Source organism: Cygnus atratus, chromosome 1 (genome assembly GCF_013377495.2).
Source record: "Cygnus atratus isolate AKBS03 ecotype Queensland, Australia chromosome 1, CAtr_DNAZoo_HiC_assembly, whole genome shotgun sequence".
Lineage (NCBI taxonomy): Eukaryota > Metazoa > Chordata > Aves > Anseriformes > Anatidae > Cygnus > Cygnus atratus.
In genome coordinates this window covers 192,350,771-192,374,374 of record NC_066362.1, presented here as the reverse complement: position 1 = coordinate 192,374,374, position 23,604 = coordinate 192,350,771, and the positions used below count along the sequence as shown (strand labels likewise).

General features: G+C 38.0%; 1 protein-coding gene across 1 annotated transcript in view; it reads right to left on the bottom strand.

Annotated features, from left to right (window-relative positions):
* GUCY1A2 (guanylate cyclase 1 soluble subunit alpha 2) overlaps positions 1–23,604 on the bottom strand; it is a 158,836-nt gene that overhangs the window by 117,327 nt on the left and 17,905 nt on the right. Inside the window, exons 3-4 of the mRNA XM_035542651.2 lie at positions 22,089–22,210; positions 6,670–7,388 (exon numbers count right to left, since the gene is read on the bottom strand). Of these exons, the coding sequence (XP_035398544.1) occupies positions 6,670–7,388; positions 22,089–22,210 (841 nt within the window). The remainder of the gene's footprint in view (positions 1–6,669; positions 7,389–22,088; positions 22,211–23,604) is intronic.

Sequence of the window (23,604 nt, the reverse complement as noted above, 5' to 3'; positions counted from 1 at the left end):
ATCAAAGTCTAAACACATTTTGACAAGTAAACGGGTGGGATATTAGCCTCAGAAGAGAGTGAAGATGCAATTTGATTCTGAGAGCTCCAGGAGCCTGCAAAGCAATGGGAGCTAAGTGTCAAAGGCTGACTGGCTGTGAAGAAATCAGCTCTGTGAAAAATTAGAATTTCTAGATCATAAGTGACAGATGTCCCTCATGCTAGAATGACTTTCAGGCGACTTCATTTGAATTTCATTAGGAGAGGAGGAAAAACACTGTTATAGAGCAAAAGCAAAACAGTTCAAGATTGGGGGGGCAGGGGTGGCGTTTAAATTAGTCTCCCAATGTCAGGACTGCTCATTTCATCCACTTGGTCCAGAATATAAATAAACAGTAGCAGATAAAGAATAGACACTTAATACAAAAAAAGGGGACAAAGTACTTCCTGATTTTTAAAAGTATTACTTTTTACAGACATTTTCTAATGGTCAACAAACACAAAAGGAAAGTGCTGTGCTGAAGCAATGGGCAAGTAGACTTCCAGCACGCAGTGTCCCCACTGACCTGGCTGAAGGTGGCTGGTGCCACCAGCCAGAGAGGTCTCATCCTCATACAGTTTCTGGTAAATCAAACCTTACTCCCACAGGATGCCATGGGAGCCAACACTATAAACTTCCCCTGGTTCAAACGGGGCTAAAGAAAATTATGGAGGAGTAGTCCTGCGAGAGCTATCAGGCACCACTGTCTGGATGCCACTGCAGTAGGATGTGCTTTCATCCCTGGAGAGCTAAAAGCTGGAAAGGTGTATTAAAGAAAAGAACACTGCATGCTTGAACTTTTTCTTATTTTTTTTCATTAAGCATCATCCGACAGTCACTCTGAGAGTCAGGTTGCTGGACTGGATGGACTTTTGATCTGATCACACGTAGCAAATATAGAGCTGAGTGACTGAAAGGAAATACTTGACCTAAAGACAGTAATTGCTCATACTGTGGAAGGACTAGAACTACTCCATAGTTGAACAGGACAATGGAAATGAATGGGAGAAATTCCCGCTGACCTCTACTGAATCAGCCTAAATTTTAAAATTAACAGTTTTTTGTTAATCAACATTTTAAAAATTTTGGCCATTTACTGCATGTCTATCTATGCATTTTAGAATCTAACTTTCGGGATATATATATATATTTACAATCTTGGCTCTGGACTGATTTATTTTTATCTATTTATGAATTTATTTAAAACAGTACACTGGGACAGATTCCTGCTGGTGCAGTCTAGCTCATCTACCACTGCCATCTCCTCCCCACTGACAACAGGTGAGGTGCTTGCTTGGACAGCCTGCGTGATGGGTAGAGCTATAAAAAGCTGATGCTTCCATTTTGCTGGACATTTTATCATTACAGAGTTGGTGTTTCTTGAAAATCTGAATAATATGTTGTATGTGGAACTTCTTCTGATACATAATTTTCAGAGGATGGTTTTTGTCAAAAACAATGTTTCATTTTTTAAACGTTGTTGTGTTATAATTTATAATGAAAAAATACATTTCCTAATAAAAATTATTTTAAGTCTAAAATAATTAAACAAAATATTCTAATGCACACACCAAAAAAAAAAATGTTATTTTCCAGAACAACATTTTTCTGAATTCCTGGGGAAGTTGTCATTTTAGTAAAATGGCATATTCAAATAGAAAACATTCTGCCAGAAAAATTCTGGCCATTTTATGTAACACAGCTTTATGAGCCAGCTTTATTCTTATACAAGTTCTCTGAATTAAAGAGTATGCAGCCCTAACAGTAAATCAAAGGCCAATGGGTATCCTTATATGAAAGACAGAAAAGGGCTGTTAGTCTGAGACCTGGGTGCAGACACCCCCTGTGCTTTGTGTGAGTACCAGCCAGCAGCTCGGCAGGAGGGCCCCAAGGAGGGCTAGGCAGGAAGGTGGCAAAAATTCAAAAATGTATTTTGAATTGTTGCAATAAATGATAGCTCACAGAAAGAGAGGTGTAGAACGAGTTTCCTTAGAGAGGTGAAACTGCAATATTTGTGATCTTGTTGTTTAGGGACAATAACATGGAAAATGTGACTGCATGCAAGTGAAGCTCTCCAGTTTAAAACAAAAAGATAGTGAGTAAAAATTAGTGTGAAATGTGAAAAATAACAGAATGTTAGTGCAAGTAGAGCAACAGGGCCCTAATACTCCCTTCGGCACCTGAGAAGTACCATATCAGAAATACCAAACAACAATAAGAATTTTGTTTCATGAGAAAAATGGAAACCTCAGAGGCCAATCACATAAGTTCTTATACATCTAAAGAGCTGTATGTATACCAGGAAATCCGATCTAAAGACAGTCACAAGTGCTCATACAGCAAATTTTGAGCAAAATAAGATCTAGAAGAAAAACAAAGCATCAGTGTGAGTAACCTGAGCACTGCAGACAACAAAATAAAAGGAGAGAAGAAGGGAAGAAGGAAGTAAACCATCACATTCTGTCTTATTCTGGATTAATTGGTATGATTCAGTTCTTATTCTGTTACTCTCCACATACTTACAAGGGTGTTTACTTGCAAACTTACAATAAATTCAGGTAAAGTCAGTGAGACTGCTGACCTAATACATTTATACAATTGCTTACTATTTTACAGAATAAACATTTTCACTATTCACATGTCCTTTAAATGTGTCCATTGTATAATGGAGGCTGAATTATCAGCCAAGAAACATCAAAATATTAGAATTATCACCCAGAAGTATGGACTGTGTTGAAAACTGGGATTAAAGCTACAGTGTCCACAGTGTTTCAGGTGGATAGTTCATTTTTCTGTTTGGTCCCTTCAACAATGGGATCTTTTAAATGCTCAGAGCTCCAAGGAACAGCTGGTGACACATAAAATTAATAAAACTTTGCTGAGATATTGATGCATTTTAATATCTCTGTGAAATCCTGAGTAGAGTTTAGACACTGCGTTAAAAATTCTTATCTCATAATATTAGAATACAGTGAACAATGAAACAAAACATCAGTAAATTTACAACAGAAAAAAAAAAAGTCTCTTAATGGAGCACTTACCAAATATAACATGTTGTGGAAAGTCAGACAAACGCTGTTGGATGCTTTAAAAGACTAGAAACACTTTTTTGCCATGAGTAACATTGCATCTACACAAGTGAAACAATACAATTAATCAAATACCCTGAGGAGCTAAACCCAACTCTCATGCATAATTCTGCAAGTTTTTTTTTAAGTTTTTTTTTTTAAGCTGGAAGAAGTTTGCATTTTCTCCAGAACCAGCTGCTAGAAGACAGCAAAGAAAATAGTACTGATTGGTCAGAAATTTAATAAAATGTGTTTCTAAAAAAATATATTTTTTTAGTGAACTAATGTTGATAACAAGATGTATGGGTAAATTTTGAATACAACAAAGAGATGCAGGAGTCACTGTTTTAAGCCTGAAAACATTTGCCATCTTTACTTTGTCCTCTTTATTCATGATTTATAAATCACTGCTTACAAAACCCTCTAGGAATCAGATGAAATCCTAGCCTTCCTTCTTGTTGTTGCTTTCTTTGTTGCAATGACTAACTTAGGCTGTGCTTCTGCAAAGGTGCATTTGCAACTCAGCAGCAAGCACAACCCATCACCCCAAAAGCTCACAAGCCATAGCTCAGAGGTTTAGCAATCCAAGCCATTTATTTCAGGAGTTCAAACCTTGGGGGTTGTAACACATGACCTCCCTTCCAACCTAACCATTCTGCGATTCTGTGTAATAACAGTGAATCAAAGTACACTTTGTATACATGAGACAAGCACTAAGCACCCTGAAAGTCAGGACAGGTGTGGTTTTTTTAATTTGTCTTCCAGGTGCTGAGTTAAGGAAAGATCACGATCTGTGACTTACTTTCATCTGAACGCAGAGCTGGAGTCAGAACTAAATGAAAACTATTTTGTTATTCTGTTTTTCTCCCTACAAACCTGAAAAAAAAAATCTAAATTATGTACTGAAGTGAAGATAAAAGTGCTTTGAAGAGAGGCTGAAAGGTCTTGTGTTCATCACAAAGTCTTTTGAAATATTTTTTTTTTCTTCTTGAGGAACTACTGACGTATCTGAGCAGCTTAAAAACTGGAGCAGTCATCTGGGCTGCATCCCTTCAACTGGTATTTAAAGTAACCAAGTCTGAGATTTGTTGAGGTCAGAGGAGAGTCAGAACTTTCTAAAAAAGATAAATAGCTGTAAGTGGGATGCAACTCCAGTAAGAACTGAATAAATGTGTGACAGAAAAATAGGGAAATACCTAAACCAGTTACTGCCGATTTTTATGGTGACCTGGCTTACAGCACTGGCCTACTGGTCCAACACTCAGCTTCCAAACAAGTATTGAAAAGTTCTAAAATGAGCTTCTTGAGTGCCCTGAGCTCTGGGAAAACAGCACAGGATGAAGTTTCCAAAGCTCAGTCTATTTTATTTTTTTTATCCAAGAGAAAATTAAGGACTTGAGCACGAGGTATTGCCATGTCATTCCGCTCAAAATCTATGAAAGCAAGGCAATTATGACCATTCTGAATCTGTGCAACCTCTCATTTTGGGGAAAAAAATGAAAAGAAAAAAAAAGGTATCTAGCAAAATGCATCACATACTGAGCTTTGTTTAATTGCATAACTACTCCCAGAAACTTTTGGAAAGTACTTATAAAATGAGTGACTCAGAAGAAAATATCTCTAAACTGATGTTCTCAAATTAATTCCCATGCCTGCAGCCCAACATTTACCCCAGGTCCTCTACACCTTGCTATCAACATTTTTATTTACACCTTACTATTCAATACACAATTTTTCTCATAACTACTGGCAGACAAAGGATTTCCTTTACTGATATTGCCTTTTAATTGTCTCTACACATGACTTTAAGATAGAGAGGGTCACTCTCCTGAGTGGCACTGCTGATTCAATGCATGACTCGCCTGTAAATACACATGGTACAAAACATGCAAATAATGCAAGGATGAACTCAAGTCAGCACAGCTCAATGGTACAGAAGCTTTTGAAATCTGAGTTGCTTCCTAAGCCTGCTGCTAAAACCCACCTCCAGCGAGCTCCACTCCCTGCCACCTCTCCTGGGAGCAAGCCACAGGTGTATAAAACTGTTTGTTTACTCGCAATTAGGAAAGCTATGAGTTAGCACAGACATGCATCCTGCCAGAAACCTTCTCCTTCCTCTTCAAAGTGATCTACAGCAGACTATGGGAGACCAGAAGGTTGACAAAGAGCTGGGACGGGCAGGAGAAGACACCTGAGAGGGATGGCTCAGGGGAGGAAGGAGCATGGCACAAGCTTCTTTCAAAAGACGTTACCATGCCAAAAGGTAGCTCAGAACCAACACCTTTGCACTTTTCAAACAATGTTTCCTTTTTGTAATTACAAGTTAGGGTGATAATAAAAAATAAACTCCTCGGTTTTAAGCAGGTTGAATCACATCAGTTCATACAAAATGAGAAGCACTAGTTTGCTTCGCTTGGGGGAACATGTTTCCAGGGAAAAATGCAGCAGAAACTTGTTTATTGGTGCCAAAGAGCAGTGCCAAAGAGAAGATGGAAAAAATACTGCTGATCGAAGTGCTCTATTTTGAAGAGAGACCAGAAGTGAACATGCAGTTACCACAGGAGCCATTCTGGCTCTGTCCCAATGTAGGCCACAAAACAAAGGTGGAACCTCTCTAGCCATATCCACTTCTTCTGAATTGCCTATGAGCCACCCGTAGGCAGAACTTAGGTGTCTCAGTGTCCAGTGTGATTAAAATTGACTGTTCTTGGGCACTTAGTCTTTAAAACCTTGAAAATCAATAATTTTTTCACGTGGACAGCAATATTTCCAGGGCACCCAAGCATCGGCTTTCAATGTAAGAACAAAGTAAAAGTGCATTGGTGGTAAAGCTGGAATCTGGCTTTGCACCAAAAAGTTTTCCCATAATTCAAGGATACACAATAAGGCAAATGCCATTCAAGTCTTTGTGGAGGTCAGATCTAGAAGACCTCATCTAACTCACCTGGGATGCATTGAAATCAACACAAGGCCCACTAGTTAGGTAACTCTCTTTTAAAGCATTGAGGGAAGAGGCAGAGTAGGAGGACAAATACTTATTTAAATGACTGGAAAGCATTAAAAGTGGCATAAGTGATACTTGGTACCATTTACAGCTCTGGTTCCCTTGAGAGCAGGGTGAGAGATAAGAAGAAACAGAAAGGAAAGCAGCATTTCCAAACAGGGAAGCAGGATGTAATAAAGTAGCAGTGTGAACCCTGCAGCTAGAGTCTTTCAGAAAACATAGTGAAAGCTATTCCCCAGCAAATGGCTTAATAACTATTATTGTTATCATAATATAGCTGGAGTGGATTAGATATGGGCATTTTGTAAAATTCCTCACCCTTTTGATTTAAACTGTACTATGTAAGTCCACAAAACAGAGTTTTCTGAATGGCAATGTCATGATTTGATACAACTTCATAGGCAAAGCTTATAAATAATTTAGGAAAATATTCACTCTGCTGGGGAATACCACTTAGCCCTGTTTGGAAAGCATAAGTGAGCTTTCCAGAGTACACAGTACTTGAGCTGCTTCTCTCTGAACAAATAACCTCTCCCTTCACACACATATACACATGCCCTTCCAAATTAATGTTCTTACCTTGTCTTTACTTTCAGAGCCAGAATCCTCAAGTTTGGTCCGAATGACGAAGGGAGTAGATAATCTGAGGAGGACTCGTTCAAATGTGGCACTGATCTTAGGAGAAACTATGTCGAAGCAGTCCTGGAATTTCAGGGTTTTATGAGTGTCACATCTGAGCTGCTTCCTTAGACCTTCTCCAAGCTGAAGAACAAGCATGTTTGGATCAAACATCAGGTGAAAGGGGAATGCTCTGCAGAAGGTGCTGATACTAATCCTCAGGTCTAAGGGGGACTGGGAAGTTCCTGGTGGAAGTGCTTTTGTGATATTTGCATTTTCACGTTCTTTGATAAGGAAAGTCAAACAGCTGCAATTACCTGGGTTTGTCCCCTCTGAACATAGCTTGTCATTAGTGACCTGTTCTACTTCCACTTCCAAGCGGTAAATCTTTTTTGCTGCTGCCTTTATCATTCCCATCATTGCAAACCCCACAATTTGATGTGGGTGAAAGTAATGAAGCATGAGATTGCCATCAGGGAGCTCTTTGCATAGGAAAGAAGGGGATTCCAGGGTGGCCTGTCTTCCAAATGAAGTTCTAATGTGCTCCAGCAAAGCATCAAAGCCATTGAAGAAGTCTTGAAGGGTCCCACCTACTGCTCGAAGAACTCTCTCATTCTCATCAAAGCAGACATTGAAGAATTCCTCCCCAAATTTTTCTTGCATTTCCTCAAACTTCAAACCTATAGGAAAATGAGATACTCACGTCAACAGCATAATATTGCTACCATGTCACATCTTCCCTTTGCTGTCATTTTGCCCAGTATTTTTCCAAGTCATTGAAAATGGCTTTTCCACTGGATATTTGCCTACTCTGTTTTCTGCAGTGGCTAAGAATAACCCTTGGGTGCCTGAAACACACTGCTTCATTCTAGCAGCCGTATTTTCTTGCCATTTTAATTCCTTGTGGTTTCAGCTCCCTGTCCCAGCCAGCTATATGTGAGGTTTATACTTTTACCTGTCTCCTCTTCCCTGATGAAAACCAGAATGTAGTATAATTTCCCTAATTTTTGCATGTCACAAGCAGTGTATTGTCTGAATGTACCCAGCCAAGGGTGAATAGCTGCCATGGCTGACTTAGATATGGATGAGGCTTCTGCTTTTACAGCCTCTTTCATCACTGCCTCTGAAAGACATCTAGCTCTTACCAGCTTGAAAAAGAAGCTGCTGGAACTCAGGCCTTTGGTTTTCAATCAAAAGTGCAAAGTCAGGCCTTTGGCTTTCAATAAGTACCGTAAAGCTGTACAATTCATTCACACTTTAGTAGCTGTTTTTTGTTGGTTTTGTTGTTGTTTTCTGCAGACAGAATACTTTTCTCATTATAGGTACTGGGCGCTGGCAGAAGATACAAAAGAATAATTACTTCTTTTTTGTTGCCTAAAAATGAGAGCAAAGCCTTTCTATTTTAGGCATCTACATTCACCAACCTTCCGAAAAATCCCTGCCCCTTGGAGCTTTCTAAATTGCTATTAGATGGGACAGACCTGTGATAGCTCTAAATGTCACTTCAAGTCTCCATCAGAGAAATTCAAAAGGGTTTGATTTACAGTGGTGATAAGGCTGGTGTTGCACAAGGAGGGGGGAAATATCTGTAATTGAAGTCTCTGGATCTAAATGTGTATCAAATGCTACTCCAGTTTGTTATCTACATTTTTAAAGATAAACTAGAAAAAAAAATAATTTCGAGATGGTTATTAAACATTTTCCTCAGTCTTATTTTAGAAAGGATATGCTATGTTAAGTCTCATCTGATACAATCCCTATATCAAATAACAGAGTTACAAAATTCATCAGGTATGTTTGTGTTGTACTAAGCTGTGATAGAAGAAAAAGAAATATGAATCAACTGCATGTGAATTACAAATATTCAACAAGAGATAAATAATACAGTTCCTCCAGTGTATTGAAATCTAATTTTCAATGTAGTGAACAAGTCAAACACCTTAAAATCAATCCTGAATTCTAACAGAAATGAAGAGTAATTATTTATCTCCAAAGGGCACAGTAGGACCTTTATTTTAATATGTATTCAGCATGCTTTATAACATCAATAAGATCCCAGTGGATCACCAAACTTATCACTTTTTAGATTGCTTGTAGACTTTGCAATTTGGAAGAACAGTGTAATGAGTGACTTTCATGCCCAAGAGGTATAACAGGGGGACAGAAGAAGTCATTCATCTGTTGTTTGCAGACAATAACCTTTGATCATCTCAAGGCAGTGTCTGAACTGCCTATACGCATAGGCATAGTTATAACAATATTTGCGAGGGATTTGAGCATTCCATGGCTTTGCAAACAATCTGCAATTACAGTTTTGTTTGGACCTTCAACATGATTGATAGCAGACTAAAATTCATAAAATTACATATATAAATAGGACAACATGACAGCATGACAAAGCATATTTTATAAAAGAAGTAATAGCAATAATTTGGGAAAGATCATCTGAATGCCATTACTCATAATCAAATTTGGTCACTAAACTAAGTTATTACAATAATATTCCCAGGATCTTTTATGACCACAGATGGTCAAATCTGCAGCTAAGCCAAAAGAAAGTACCTCTGGTACACAATGCCCCCCTAATATCCTGACTCAGAGGACAGCGTGCCAACTTCTGATTCATTATCACTACGTCTGCATAACAGTAGTGTAACATCTTCCTTAAAAATGCTCACTATAACCCAAAAGGAATTAAATTCTAACCCATACCAATAACATTGTCATCACTGAATATTAATAACAAGGAATAAAAAAGTTATGTTCATACATATACACAAACACATATACATGCTGTTAAATCTTACTGTTCTGTAGAGTGAACTGAATAGCTTTAGAAGTATGTGTGTAAACGTGAACAGTCACAAGACTTTAGCAGGGGCACCCAAGGCTTTAAGACTGCTGAGGCCCCAAAAGTATGGGAACATACCTATGTAACATGCCAGATCAATAGTGTAGGTGGAGCTGTCTTTCAAGTATAACATTACAATAAAATCGTAACTTGCCCTGGCACCACTGACTGAAAATAGGGTATGCAGAACTGATCACTTGATACCCTGCAGTTCACTGCTACGCATGTAAACCTTGTCTTACTATCATTGAATGGAGTTGTATCTTAGTATTTAGCCTAAGATTTTGTTGATTGTCTTAGACTGGTCTTGTTGTCTGCCCTGGAGGACTGGCTGTTCAATCTGGACGTAACATACTGACTCCAAGCAACATGAATTATCCTATGTCAATGACCTGGCTCGAGGACGTGCCACTACTTTTAAAAACATTTTAGCTCTGAATTCAGTTACACACAGTACCAGCAGAAAATTAGATTAGCTCAGAATAGAAAAATGGATATGCCCAAGCCAGACGAAACTGCTGGTCTGTCTTAGCCAGGAATTTTATCTCTAATAATAGACACTATGAAACACTGAGAAGATTAAACAAAGTCAAACCACCTTCTAAAACAAGCAAGTATAACCTACCAATTGGGGAAGTTTCTCCCTAAGCCTCTCCAATTGGAGGTAAATTTTTGCCTGAAGGATGATGATTTTTTTTAAAATCAAAACCTTTATTTAAATTCCTATTATACAAGAAAACACAAACTATTTTTTTCTGTTTGCTCTTGGTTTCAGTGTTGTGCTTGTATGAAGTTGCACTAAATACTTTATCTGTATTTTCAGTGAAGCAATCCTGACTCTTCTATTGGAAAAAATGATGAATAGAAGCACAGACATACCTTACACAAAACATTAACTCTAGATATCTTTCATCATAACTTTTTATTTGGTACAATAAAAATGATCCCAATCTTTTGAGTGTCTTCTGTGTATTTTCCCCCTCACCCCTTTCTCTGTACTGACTGGATAGGCTTAGCTACAAGAAACGATAGAAATGATCATCATTACGAAGAGAGAAAACGTCAGAGTACACCAGGCTGCTGTGCAGCTGCTCAAAAATATTGTCCAGCAGTGCCTGGTATCAGACGCTACAGAAAAAAAAAAAAAAAAAAAAAAGTGAAACCTGCTGAAAGATCATGAACAAACATGTTTTTGAGGAAGCTTCTCCCTTCCTGTTACAGTAAATATTTGTCTTAGTGAAAAGGAGGGAGCTACTAGGTCAAGAGATAATTTTATCTGTTATAGAAGATCCCGCTTTTTAAGAAAAATCCACAGAATTCATTGTCTCTACAGTGCATGCTTTACTATGTTTGGAGACTTCCGTAAGCTAATTGTGATCTTTAAAAATTAAATCATTAAAAAATGAATCACACATTCAGTATGATTTCCATTTCCAACATATTCAGTATTTTCTGATTTTTTTTCTTTTATTTTAAGAAAAGACAAATAAAATTTTCAAAATAATCTTCTTTATAACCTTCAAGTTATCCATCTGCATAAACAGTCTAATCTTTTTACCCTTCTCACATGATATTCTTTCTGTGCATCTTCATTTTGTTTTCATTTAAAGTTTGCAGGTGGGTAATTCACATTGAAGATGGCCCTGTAAATGTGAGTCAACTTTCCATTCATCAAAATGGAAAGTATTTTTCAGTATGATTTACTATCCCTTTCTGAAAAGATAGTATTTTCATTCTTTCTTTTTCACTCTGGCATTCTAATTAAATATATATATATTCAGCTACCCAGAAAAAAATATATTTGTTTGAGATTTGTGTGTGTGCCCAGCACTTCCAATTACAGAGGCCACTGCACTTCTATATTGCCTTGTGGGTGGCCCCCATCGACACAGATAGGGCTTCCTAATGGGTGCAAGCCTGCAATCATTAAGTAAGCAAAAAAATAATAAAATAAAATAAAATAAAATAAAATAAAATAAAATAAAATAAAATAAAAATTAAATTAAATTAAAATAAATAAAACAAAATAAAATAAAATAAAATAAAATAAAAGTCTCTTTTATTTTCACCAAGACACTTAATAGTAGTGATACAAAATAAACCAAAATTCATCCCATTACTCTCTTCTGTTTCCCAGCTGAAGCCATTTGGTCTTATGTTGAGCTTCTGCTATTTACCAGCCTTCTACTGGTATACTCAATGAAATTCTAAGAATTCTTCAGTCTAATTTACTTTCCTCTTTGAAAGTGATCTACTGTGTTCCTACCACTTAAACCACTTCTACAAGAGGACAAATCATATTCTGAACTTTAATACTTTTTTTTTTCCATAGCAGTTTCTTTTTTGTTGCTTTCTCTTAAAATGCCATTTTTTACTCTAGCCCGTAGTGGAGAGAAATTAAATATACACTTTTTAGAAGGAAATTAAAAGGCAAAGCAACTTTAGAATGAAGGCACAGCTATGGTCCCCTATTACAAACTATTTTTAGACCCATGATAAAAGTTCTAAAAGTCTGTTGTTATCCTTTGAAAATGTGTCTCAAAGATGGTTTATTAGATGATCTTTAAGGTCCCTTCCAATCCAAACCATTCTATGATTCTATGGCTCTATGACACTTAGAGAAAAGATCTTATAGTTGTGAGCCAGATCAAAAATGACCAAAGTCTTTAAGCATAGGATCAAAGCAGAAATTAAGTATTCCACTGAACTGGAGCAAAAATAGGTGACTTCATCCCAGAGTACCATGCTAGTAAAAGGTCCTTCTTCATTTTTTTTTCAGTAGTTCCTGTAAACTGTGAAGTCACAACAAGGAACTAATGCCAAGGAACTAATGTAGTATATCTAAGCAATTTGTACATTACTGTCTGGAGAAATTAGATAGAAATCTGTTCCCATAAAGGAAATCACAAATCATAGTCTCTTCAGAAACAAATAGAAGATGAATGATGTGATAAAAATGTCAAAGTAATCAATTCCATTGCAGTCCACACAGAAGCAATTACAAGACATCCAACTATTCCTTAAGGTAAATCATGAAGACAATGGTTGTGAAGTGGACAGCATCTGAAAGCTTTGGCATAGAGTAATACCCTTTTCCTGGGATACCCATTAAGAATATGTAAATGTCAAATATTAAGGGGATAGAACAATTCAAAGTGCAAGTCCAGAACTCATACTGTGGACAAAAGCAGAATCTGCCACCTTTAATTATAGAAAAAAAAAAAACTTTAATGTTTTTGGATTAGCAGATTTTTGGCATGAATATAATCTTTTCTTTAAACAGTCTTTTGGACAGAAAGCCAGGTGGCAGTTTGGGATTCCAAGGCATAATTTAAAGACAGTAGGAAAAGCAGCATTTATTTTCTCAATAAAAAAGGCTTTGATGTGTACAGGCTAATGCTGAAGGTACATTAGATGGATCATTTGGCTTGTAAGTGAGCCTAGTACCAGTATGTAATTACTGTAGAAAGGGCTTTGATCTTACTTGATTATCATGATGAATTTATATCATTCTAGGAAGCCAGACAGTATTTTTCATACTACCGTTTTAGTGCTTTTATATAAACACAATAACATCATCTTATGCCTTTACGTATGCCTTTGACACAATTGTAAAATTTGTACTACACTTCTCTTACAACACCATACAGAGCCCACACCTTACATTTCATAAAATAAAAATGAGAATTATTGTGAAAAAATATTCTTCACACTTATAATACTTGCTTAATCCAATTTTTAATGAGGCATTTTCTTTCTTTGTTAAAGTCAGGTTCTTCTCTAATAAATTATGCTTAGAAATATCATTATAATTACCACCTCTCGGTGACATTCTAATCACCTGTACTCAGGCTATGTGTAAAAGATTCTGCTCCAAACTACTGACACAAGAAGCTCAGCTGAGCTAAAAAGAACAGGCAATGTTGTTTTGTGGGTTTTTTTCCACCATCCAGCACTTTCAGTAGCAGCTAATTCTGCAGGCAAAAGCAAGCTGTCTGAAGCAAGACAATCATCATTTGATACCCCCCATCTCGAACTGGAAACTTCACTACTTCGATTTGCACACAGTATATCTAAAGAAAATTGTAGTCAGTATGTTGATGATTCCTAAAAGTAAGGTAGAACCATTTTGTTTCATGTTAACTCTAGAGATCAAATAGCAATAAAAAAATGAGTTTTAAATTTGCTTTTGCATTAAATATATATGTAATTGAATCTACACAGGGAGCAGAACTTCATTTCTTGGAAAGAATAAAATTGCCATGAAATCTAAAAACATTTCCTGTGAAATGCAAAATTGTTTTTCATAGTTATTCACATATATAAAGGGATCAATTCAGCTGATTAAATATATAAATCCAGTGCTACTTGAGACTTCATAAGGCATCCAAGACATCTACAAAAGGACTGATAGATAGTTACTTCTGCCAGGATATAGGACTTAAATAAGACCTGCACATTTTTGAGGGCTTGACAGAGGCCACACCAGATACCCCACAGCAGCTAAAATAACAGCAAACTCCTACAGTTAGTCAATGAGTCATGCCCAAAATGTCCTCTACTTTATAAATAGACTTCTACAAGATATTAATGTACATCATATCTTGAAACTGCTCACTATCTACTGCTAGTTCATCTGCTTTGTAACAATAAATAGTTCTGGTTTGAGAGTGGGAAGTCTAAGGCCATTTGATATAAATATTTGTTCTTTCCTAATTTAGCTGTATTCATCTCAGTTTTAAAATCACATAAATTATGTGATTTTTGTTTAGACTACTTTTCCGCTGACAGTGTAGTGTGACATCTGCTAAATAATAGGAGCCCTGTGTGTATAGCTTAGACCCCCCCAAAGGATGGAGTTCCAAGTATTATTAGAATCCATTAGTGTTGCCAGTCCTCTGGGCCATGTAACGTTTCCTTTTACACCATTTGTAAACCAACCACTTTAATTATAAATAAGGCTGTGTATCCTAAATTAGTTGCATTCTAATGACTATCTGCACTTCTTAGTTGAAAGCAAAAGGAAACTGATACTAATTTATGTACCTTAAATATATAAGCATTTACAGTTTTCAGGCACCTGCTGAGCAGTCACTGTGCCAAACTCTTCTCCATCTTGCAATCCCAGAAAGGAGCACAGACTAGGAGAAGAACTAACTGAGAGCAGCCCCGCAGAGAAGGACTTGGGGGTTCTGGTGGACGAAAGGCTCTACATGAGCCAGCAGTATGCACTTGCAGCCCAGAAGGCCAACACCATCCTGGGCTGCATTAACAGAGGAGTGGCCAGCAGGTGGAGAGAGGGGATTGTCCCCCTCTGCTCCGCCCTTGTGAGGCCCCACCTGGAGTGCTGCATCCAGGTCTGGGGCCCCCAGCACAAGAAGGATGTGGGGCTGTTAGAGCGAGTCTAGAGGAGGGCCATGAAGATGATCAGAGGGCTGGAGCACCTCTCCTGTGAAGAAAGGCTGAGAGAGCTGGGGCTGTTCAGCCTGGAGAAGAGAAGGCTCAGGGGAGACCTCGTTGCGGACTTTCATTACTTAAAGGGGGATTATAAAAAAGATGGAGAGCAATTCTTTGCTTGGGCAGACTAAAGACAGGAATGGTTTAAAACTGAAAAGGGGGAGATTTAGATTAGAAAGAAAGAAATTCTTCACTGTGAGGGTGGTGAGGCACTGGCACAGGTTGCCCAGAGAGGTTGTGGATGTCCCATTCCTGGAAGTGTTCAAGGCCACATTGGAAGGGGCTTTGAGCAACCTGGTTTGGTGGGGGGTGTCCCTGCCAATGGCAGGGGGGTTGGAGTGAGATGATTTTTAAGGTCTCTTCCAACCCAAACCATTCTGTGATTCTATGATTCTATTATCGTTTCCAGTTACATCATCTGGTCTAATCTCACTGTAGGCTGAGATCTGCCCTGGCATCTCCTTTTCAATGTATTTCTTTTCTCCTCAAATGTATCATTTCTCAGCAATGACAAACCTTTATTATTAAATAGTTACCAGGAATATCTAGAATTTATTTCTTTGTAACAAGAAAATATGGGTAAAAGCTGAAACTTTCTTAGTTTCAGATACAAAGATCTTCAATTTTGACAAATTGAACAGAAGAACAAAAGACTTTTATAGAATTATGTCCTTTGCACTAAGGAACAGAGCTGCCAGATGTATTTAGGGATGAAGTGATTCACTCATTATAAAGCTGCCTACAGCACCTATCTTCTTTGGTGGTGACATGCAAATTTCACCCAGAGAAAGAGCTCTCTAAACCCCTGCACCAACAACAGATTCCACCTCTTCATCAGTGTCTTGGGGCTGAATGATTTATCTACCTGATGGGACAGGGCTCTGGGGTAGGATTTCACATACATCACTGGGACATCTGTGAATCCTTGCCTCCATGGCATGTCATACTCCAAATGGAAGATGCCCAAAAAGATATTCACTTAGAAATGACAGAGGAGTCAGGTCTTCACACCACTCTCAGGAGCAAAACCAAGAGGGAGAGCACTATAATTAACCTATAAGTTAAAAATGTCTAACACGAAAAAATTTTGCTATACATTTAAGTCTATGCGTGGAGCTGACATAGCTGTCATTGATTTACGCTGTGCATTTTTTAAGTAAAATTAGGTTATTGTTCTAAGAGTTTAGAAGCTAAATTTTTATAATAGATGAAAAAGAATTGTTTTGCATAAATTAATATATTGAATAAAAGAAAAGGAAGACAATGTTTTTCTGTATCTTAACCAATTAAAAGGTGGATAGGTGCAATTATTTCTCCAGGCCTCCTTGTTGAAGCAACTATCTGATACTAGTGCATTTTTAACTTCAGGCTGTGTGCCCAAGGTGTTGCAAAAGTGTTAATTATGCAGTATATATAGCACAGTGCTGCAGTACATACAATGTAGATACTGTACTCTAATACGCAAATAGACTTTAAAGACAACATTTCTTCTGTGTCATTAAGGACTGGGTATGAACGTCTACTTCCACTTTGTAAACTTTGCACAAGATGGCAAATTTTTATAGATATTTATGCATTTAGGTTACTTTCTATTAGCTTTAATATCAAAAGTTATGACAGATTATTCAGTTCCTGCAAAGAGGCTCCAAAGGAAATACTGGTGGTATTTAAAGGAAAACAGGTAAGTCCCTCCATGAAACTCCCCTTCGCTTTGTGAAGGCTTGAAATAAGAGTGTAGTTCATGTCCACAAAGACTGCATTAATTGCGTGCAGTGTTTGCAAAGAGTGCTTCAGGGATATGAGGTGAAGGCTGTTGTATCTAGTTTGTGCAATTGGGATGTTCAATAATATTGTGATATACCAGAACTACATAATGGGGATGAAAAATGAAAAAAATGGGCATTTTTCTCTTGCTTCACAAAGCTCTGTAACACATACCTGCTTAGAATATCTGTCGAACAGATAAGCAGAAGACAGGTCAGGAAGGATTTCTATCACAACAAAAATTCCCTACATAAATTCTTAAGTAGGAATTGTACAGACTAACTACTAAGAACATTTTCATCCTTATTTTCCTGTGTCCAAAGTTTCAATCTGCAGCTCCATGAAAGTCCTCTGCTGTTCTCTGACTAGCTGCAATAAGTCCAAATGCATGCTGCACTCTCACTTGAAATAAAATTATTTTAAATTATGGGGATAAAAACAGTCCCAACAAGATTTGGCCATCATTGCTCAAAATGCTGAATGTACAAATGGTATGAAAACATCTTTGCTTTGAGAATGTTAAAATCTAACCAGCACTGACATATGGTTTAAAGGATTAAAAAGAAATTGTTATCTCCACTATACAGATGGGAAATTGAGGCACAGAAAGAATAAAAACTTGCCTAAGGTCAAACAAGAAATCTCTTTGGATACACTCTTTCTCTCTAACGTACCTCAGTGTAAATTTATAGTCACTTAATATAGAAATGCAGTAGTCATTCAGATAATATACTTCATCATAGGAATCTTTTTCTTATCATTATTTCTGAAGTAAGTTCAGACTAACAGCACAAATCTGCTCAGAACAGCGTACAGCTAGCCTCCTAAAGGCATTATCTGAGTCAACAGGATAAAACATACCAGCATTTATTCTTTGAAATATACTATTTCAAACTAGAAACTTTATAATGGCCCCCTTTAAAGACTAGGATTTCTCTTCTCTTTTTGCCCAGCTTCCAATATATTGATATTTGTTTTTCCTTTGGATGATATGCTTATGGAGGACACTGAAAAAACTACACATGCACCAATTAATTAAAGCAGAGCTTGTCATAAAGCTGTCCGGACTATTTTGAAAAGGATACAGAATTAAATATTCCAGCCACGGAAGCTGTCACCACAAAGGAAAGCTGTGTCATTGATCTGATATCAAACATGGTTTACGGTTTTTGAGCATGATGGACTTGGCTCCCTTAATTACAGTGGATTAAAGCAGAAAGACTTCTATTGATGTCTATGGACTTGTAGCAGGAATAACTTAACAAGGAGACAAGAATCAGGCTCATCCACTGCAGGAAGATAGTGTCACACTTTAGTGACGACTTGACAGGAGAAAAATTCCAGTATTCATGCATTATAAACCACACACGTCACACTGAGTGTACAGCATGCAGTCAGTACTGTGCTGAGAGCAGTGTAAGCACCAGGACCATGGTGCGAAGCATCTGCTCACAGTCTTCCAGGCTTACTAATGACTTCAGCCTTCACTGTCTTCTGATGAATAAGGAATGCTAAATGACTATTTTAGAGGCAGTTAGAGGGTCAGGAGAGGTGATTCATGTTGAAATTATCTAAGGCAAGAGATCATGAGGTTGCTGCCAAGCACCTTTAAGAAAACACTTCCTTGCTGCCCTAGACAGCAAATCCCTGTTACCACTCATATAAATAAATCGAAAGCCAGATTTGGTTCAACAGATTCACTAGCTGCTGTCACAGTCAGATTCATTCTTGTCTCCAGTCTCAGGAATGCCAGTTGCTCTAATTTCACATCTACGTGGTTATGTTCTTCTTACACAGAAAAATCTCTTACTAATCCTTATTCAACCAGAAGAATAACTGTGCACGTGAGAATTAATTATGCAGCCTCCATTAACTATTTACTGTTGTGATAGGAGCTAACAATTAAAATGAGGAAGCTGGTTTTACTGCTCATTTCCTTATGTTCTTGTCCCATATAAGGGAGAAGGAAAGTATTGCTTTTAAATTATGTTAGTGCTTTGCTCACAGAGGGTTTTTTTTTGGTGTTTTTTTTTTTTAATTTGAACTCAAATTTGGTCTTTAAAATGTGAGGTTTTCCAAGAGTAAATCTCTATGAACTTATTTTCAACAAAATCAATTTTAATAATTCCCCAAGACAGTAATGCCTAGTTGCTACTCCTACACTGTTATTCAAACAGCCTGTTCTGTCCCTGACATGCATAGACTGTGAGAAAACCACTGAAAAACCAGGCTGAACATCACTCAGTGATGCTAAGGGACCACAACTAACATATTGATTTAAAAGCATTCTAAAGACAAAAACATATTCATAACTATTTTTAGAACACTGTTGTGCTTCATGGTGCTGTGAGTACTGAATATCTAATTTGTCAGGTTTTATCAATAGCATTAATATATAAATGGTGTTACGAAAAGTCATTATTTTGTATTAGTCCTGCCTTATCACTCACAGCGCTTGTTTCTGAGTTAGCTTTGAGTTATTAAAAAATGCAAACAAAATATTCTGCAACTAATACTGGATATATTTACAATTTAATGTGTTCTTAATTCTCTCAGTGACCCAAAAGTGGAAAGTGCCAAGCACAGCCTCTTCCCATGGCTTTGATCAGCAGCAAAAGGCACTCAGAACCTCCCTGACAGTCCTTAGCATCTTGCAGGATAAGGCACTTGACAAAGGAAAAAGCACTTTGACCAACAGGAAAGCAGAGTCATCTCTAAACTAGAATATATTAGGTGTTTCACAGAGTGTACCAAGTCTGATTAACAGTTTGAGATAGAAAAGATAGACATGCAAATCATATACAAATACAAAATCCAGAAGGACTTTTTCTGTCAGTAGTACATGGTGGTCCAGACTTTCTGTGGGCAGAATATGACCTAGAGTATTCACCTGACAATGAAGGTATATCACATCTTTAATTATCATACAAGCTCAGACTTCAGTCCTGTGCATCACTGAAGAAAGACTCTCCAGTTGCACAATACCATAAAAATTCTGCAGGTTTATCCTGTATATTACCAGGTCAGAGGAAACCTACAATGAACCAAAATGTCATCTTTTGCACCTTCCACCCTAATTTCAGCAGCTTACTGAGGCCTCCAATGAAAAAGCAAATAGAGTTTAGACATTATAAGTACTGTCCCAAGTGTTCTGAGTGCTATATAAAAGTTCAGAAAAAAAGCTCAGTACTCAGCTAGCAAAAATGTCATCATGGTATCAGCAGCTGCTTCCTATTACCTGTGTGTTGGGCCAGAATCAGAAAAGTTTTCAAGCTGGGAGAGATCCCAGAAGTTACCAGGTCATTCAGACCAGGTTGCTCAGGGCTTCACCCAGTTGTGGTTAAAAATCTCCAAGGGCAGAGGCTGCACAACCTCTCTGGGCAACCTGTGCCACTCCCTGACGGTCTTCATGGGGAAGAAGAGTCAGTCTGTCCATCTCCAGTTTTAATCTAGGCCATTGTCTCTCACTCTGCACCACTGTGAAGACCCTGGCTGTTTCCCCTACAACCTTGTAGGCTACAGAGGTTTCAAACACCATCTCTGCTCCAGGCTGAACAAGCCCAGCTCCCCCAGCCTCACAAGGTAGGTGCTCCATGCTTCACCATCTCAAGGGCCTCAACTGAACTCCCTCAGTTTATTAACTTACCCATGTTTATGGGCTCCCAGATTTTGTAATGCAGATGTGGTCTAACATGTTCTGAGTAGAGGGGGGCAAGCACTCATCTCAATCTGTATCTCTGCCCCTGTTCACACAGCCTAGGCTGCCATTGGCCATCATTGTTGCCAGGACTCACTGCTGGACTTACTATCAGGACTCACTTGCTGCCCATCAGGACCCCCAGGGCTTTGTTTGCAGAGAAGGATCATCAACAACTCTCCATTTCAGACTCCCATGAAAGCAGTGGATGACAAATGACACTAGACAGCAGTGGGCACAGACAGCTACAACAGCTCAGCCACTGTGTTGCAAATGGGTGAGTTACTTGACCTCCGGACTGAGCCCAAACACACATAATGCTGATAAACTCACATCAACCAACAACATGACCAAGATTGGTATTACTTTCTTGGTAGTAGATGGCATGATTGTATATAATTCATATATAAGACCACTTCATGTCTTAAAACATAATGAAAATTTTATTGTCGATTGCTGCAGTCCTGGAAGTAGCGCTGTGTAACATTGGCTTTTCTACTTTGCAAATGACTATCACAAATAAATCAGGAATTTCTGCTTTCAAACAATTAACTTTAAAAGCAGTTACTACTTTTCCTCCTTACAGATCCCTGTAAAATATAGATAAATGCCTAATGGTTAAAGCTTGAGCTGTAAAGTTTACTCTAAAACAAGGAAGATGATCAGTTTCATAGAACTAAAACAGTTAAAACAACCCCAATCAAAATTTAAGTTCTCAGTGTTGAGCTCTGCATTTTTTTTATTTTTTTTTTGTCTTTCTTGGTAGATTTGTATCAGCAACACAGGTCTGACTGAAAACCAGTAAAACTTAGTAACAACTAGGGAAGAAGAGTTATTTGGGTATATAATAAGTGTGAATGCAAATAGCCAGCCATTTAGTTTTGACACCACAATTTGAAAGCACAAGTACTTGTTTCATTAGCTCCTGTATACAACTCACCAGCACTGCTAAATGAAGCCTTGACACCTGACTGGAGCTATCAGCACAAAACAGGTGGCTTCCTGTGACACTACAGAGAGAAGCTAAGGCTCCCCAGGTAATTTTCAGGAGTTTGCTGTGTATTGTTGGTGCACCCTAGTAAGACAGTTGCATTTCAGTGATGGATGACACCATCTTGACATGCAACATTTCTAAAAGTTTCTTGCAGCAAGCATTCTTCAGTGTGAATGTCAGTTTCCAAAATGTTTCATGTCATCCTGCTCTGTGTTTCTCAGGACCTCTACACATCAGGTCCATAGACCCTAAGAGCATCTGTTGTTCTTAAATCACTGGATCTTAAAACACTTTTTGAAATAATTCCAAGACCCAGGCCTGGACAGATGCAAATTCACTTCAGCTCAAACCCTGTGAAACCTCCCCAATCACTGACATCAACCCGAGTTGATGCATCTTCACTGAATGCACCTCCACTGAAAAATCAGTCTGTGTTGTCTCAAAGGTAGAAAATATGTGTTAAAAAGGAGACACATGATATCAGTGCAATGATATGTAGCTGCCTACATCCTAAATTTCCTTTGTTAGAACTAAAATGCCTTGGTTCATTGCTGGTAATAAGATGGTCAGTATACCTTTCAGCTGAAGGTAACAAATTCCCTTGAAAAAATACATACCAAGTACATTAGCTGTACACTGGAGAATTCCTGAGACATCTTCAGCTTCTTCATTGCCAGAGCAGTCTGTATAGGAGCATCTGTTTGATATATTGTGAAAATTCTTCTCTGCATCCCTGTAACTACAGTAAAAAATAAAGAAGTTATGGCATCTCCTTATACAAACGCAAGATAGACAAATACCTTTCAGAAATGGTAGTAAATAATGCCTCTAGCCTCCCTTGTCTCTTCCCGCTTTCTCTCTCCATCACCCCCTTCATACATATTCCCACACAGATGACACATTAGTAACCTGCGTACTAGTAACATTATACTAGAATCTGGAACATTATCTGCAATGAGAATAAATGAATTAAAAAAAAAAAAGTACCAAAGGATTCAGGCATGAGGGAAGGGTATCAGGCATATCTGTCATACTTCATTCCCATTTGGATGCTGTAACAGAGTTTTACAGTAAGCTCCAAGTAGGATGTTTATGAGGCAATGGAGAGTATCTAATAAGAAGAAATCTTCCATGCCACATTATGTTAGCACTGCAAGTATAAAACCTAGCTTTCTCTGTGGATTATCTTCTGAAGAGATGAAGTTTGTGTTATAGCTTGTAAAAGAAAAAATAAAAAAATCCCACAATTGCTGAAAGGTACAGAGTTGTGCTCAGACTGACAAGGAAGCAGCTGACATCTAAATTATTCTATTTGATTTAGCCTTGCCGCATTGGTTTTCCTTAATTCAACAGAAACAGAACGGAAGCTCAGACTATGTTTAATACAAAGCTTTATGCAGGTGATAACGAGGATGGAGGAGGAAACACAAGTGAAGAAAGTGTTACAACAGAGTGATAATGCACTTGGAAAAATGTATAATTGATTTTGCTCAATGCACAAAGATTTTTAATGAGTATTTTATTAACAGTTTTGTTATGCTTTCATACTTTGTTTATACTTCATAAATCATGAATAGCAGTTTTAAGGACTGGACTCCTCATCTGACTAACTTCTGAAAAAAACAAGTGCCTGTTTTGCCAGCACCCATGGAAAAGGCTAGAAAGGATTCAGACTGCACATCTGGTTACTCCAACAACAAACTGGTTTTCCATGTGGAGCAAGGTTAAAGGTTGCTGGTTCACACTGCAGTGACTACTCACCACTCAGTGGCCCCTGGTGACACCAAGCCATGTTGCAGGAAAAAAAAAACACTTTATCCTGCTTCAGAGGGACACCACATCCTGACCCACTGCCTGAGCTCAAAGCCAGAGCCCAAAGCCACAACCAAGCCAGGTGGCCAGGCCTCCACAGCCAATAAATACCACAGGCTTCCTGGAATGGTACCACGGCCATACCACACCTCTGCTCTTGACTGGGACAGGAGATTTAATGAACATTTCATAGAATCATAGAATGGCTTGGGTTGGAAGGAGCCTTAAAGATCATCTCATTCCAAACCCCCTGCCATTGGCTGGGATACCTCCCACTAGCCCAGGTTGCTCAAAGCCCCATCCAGCCTGGCCTTGAACACT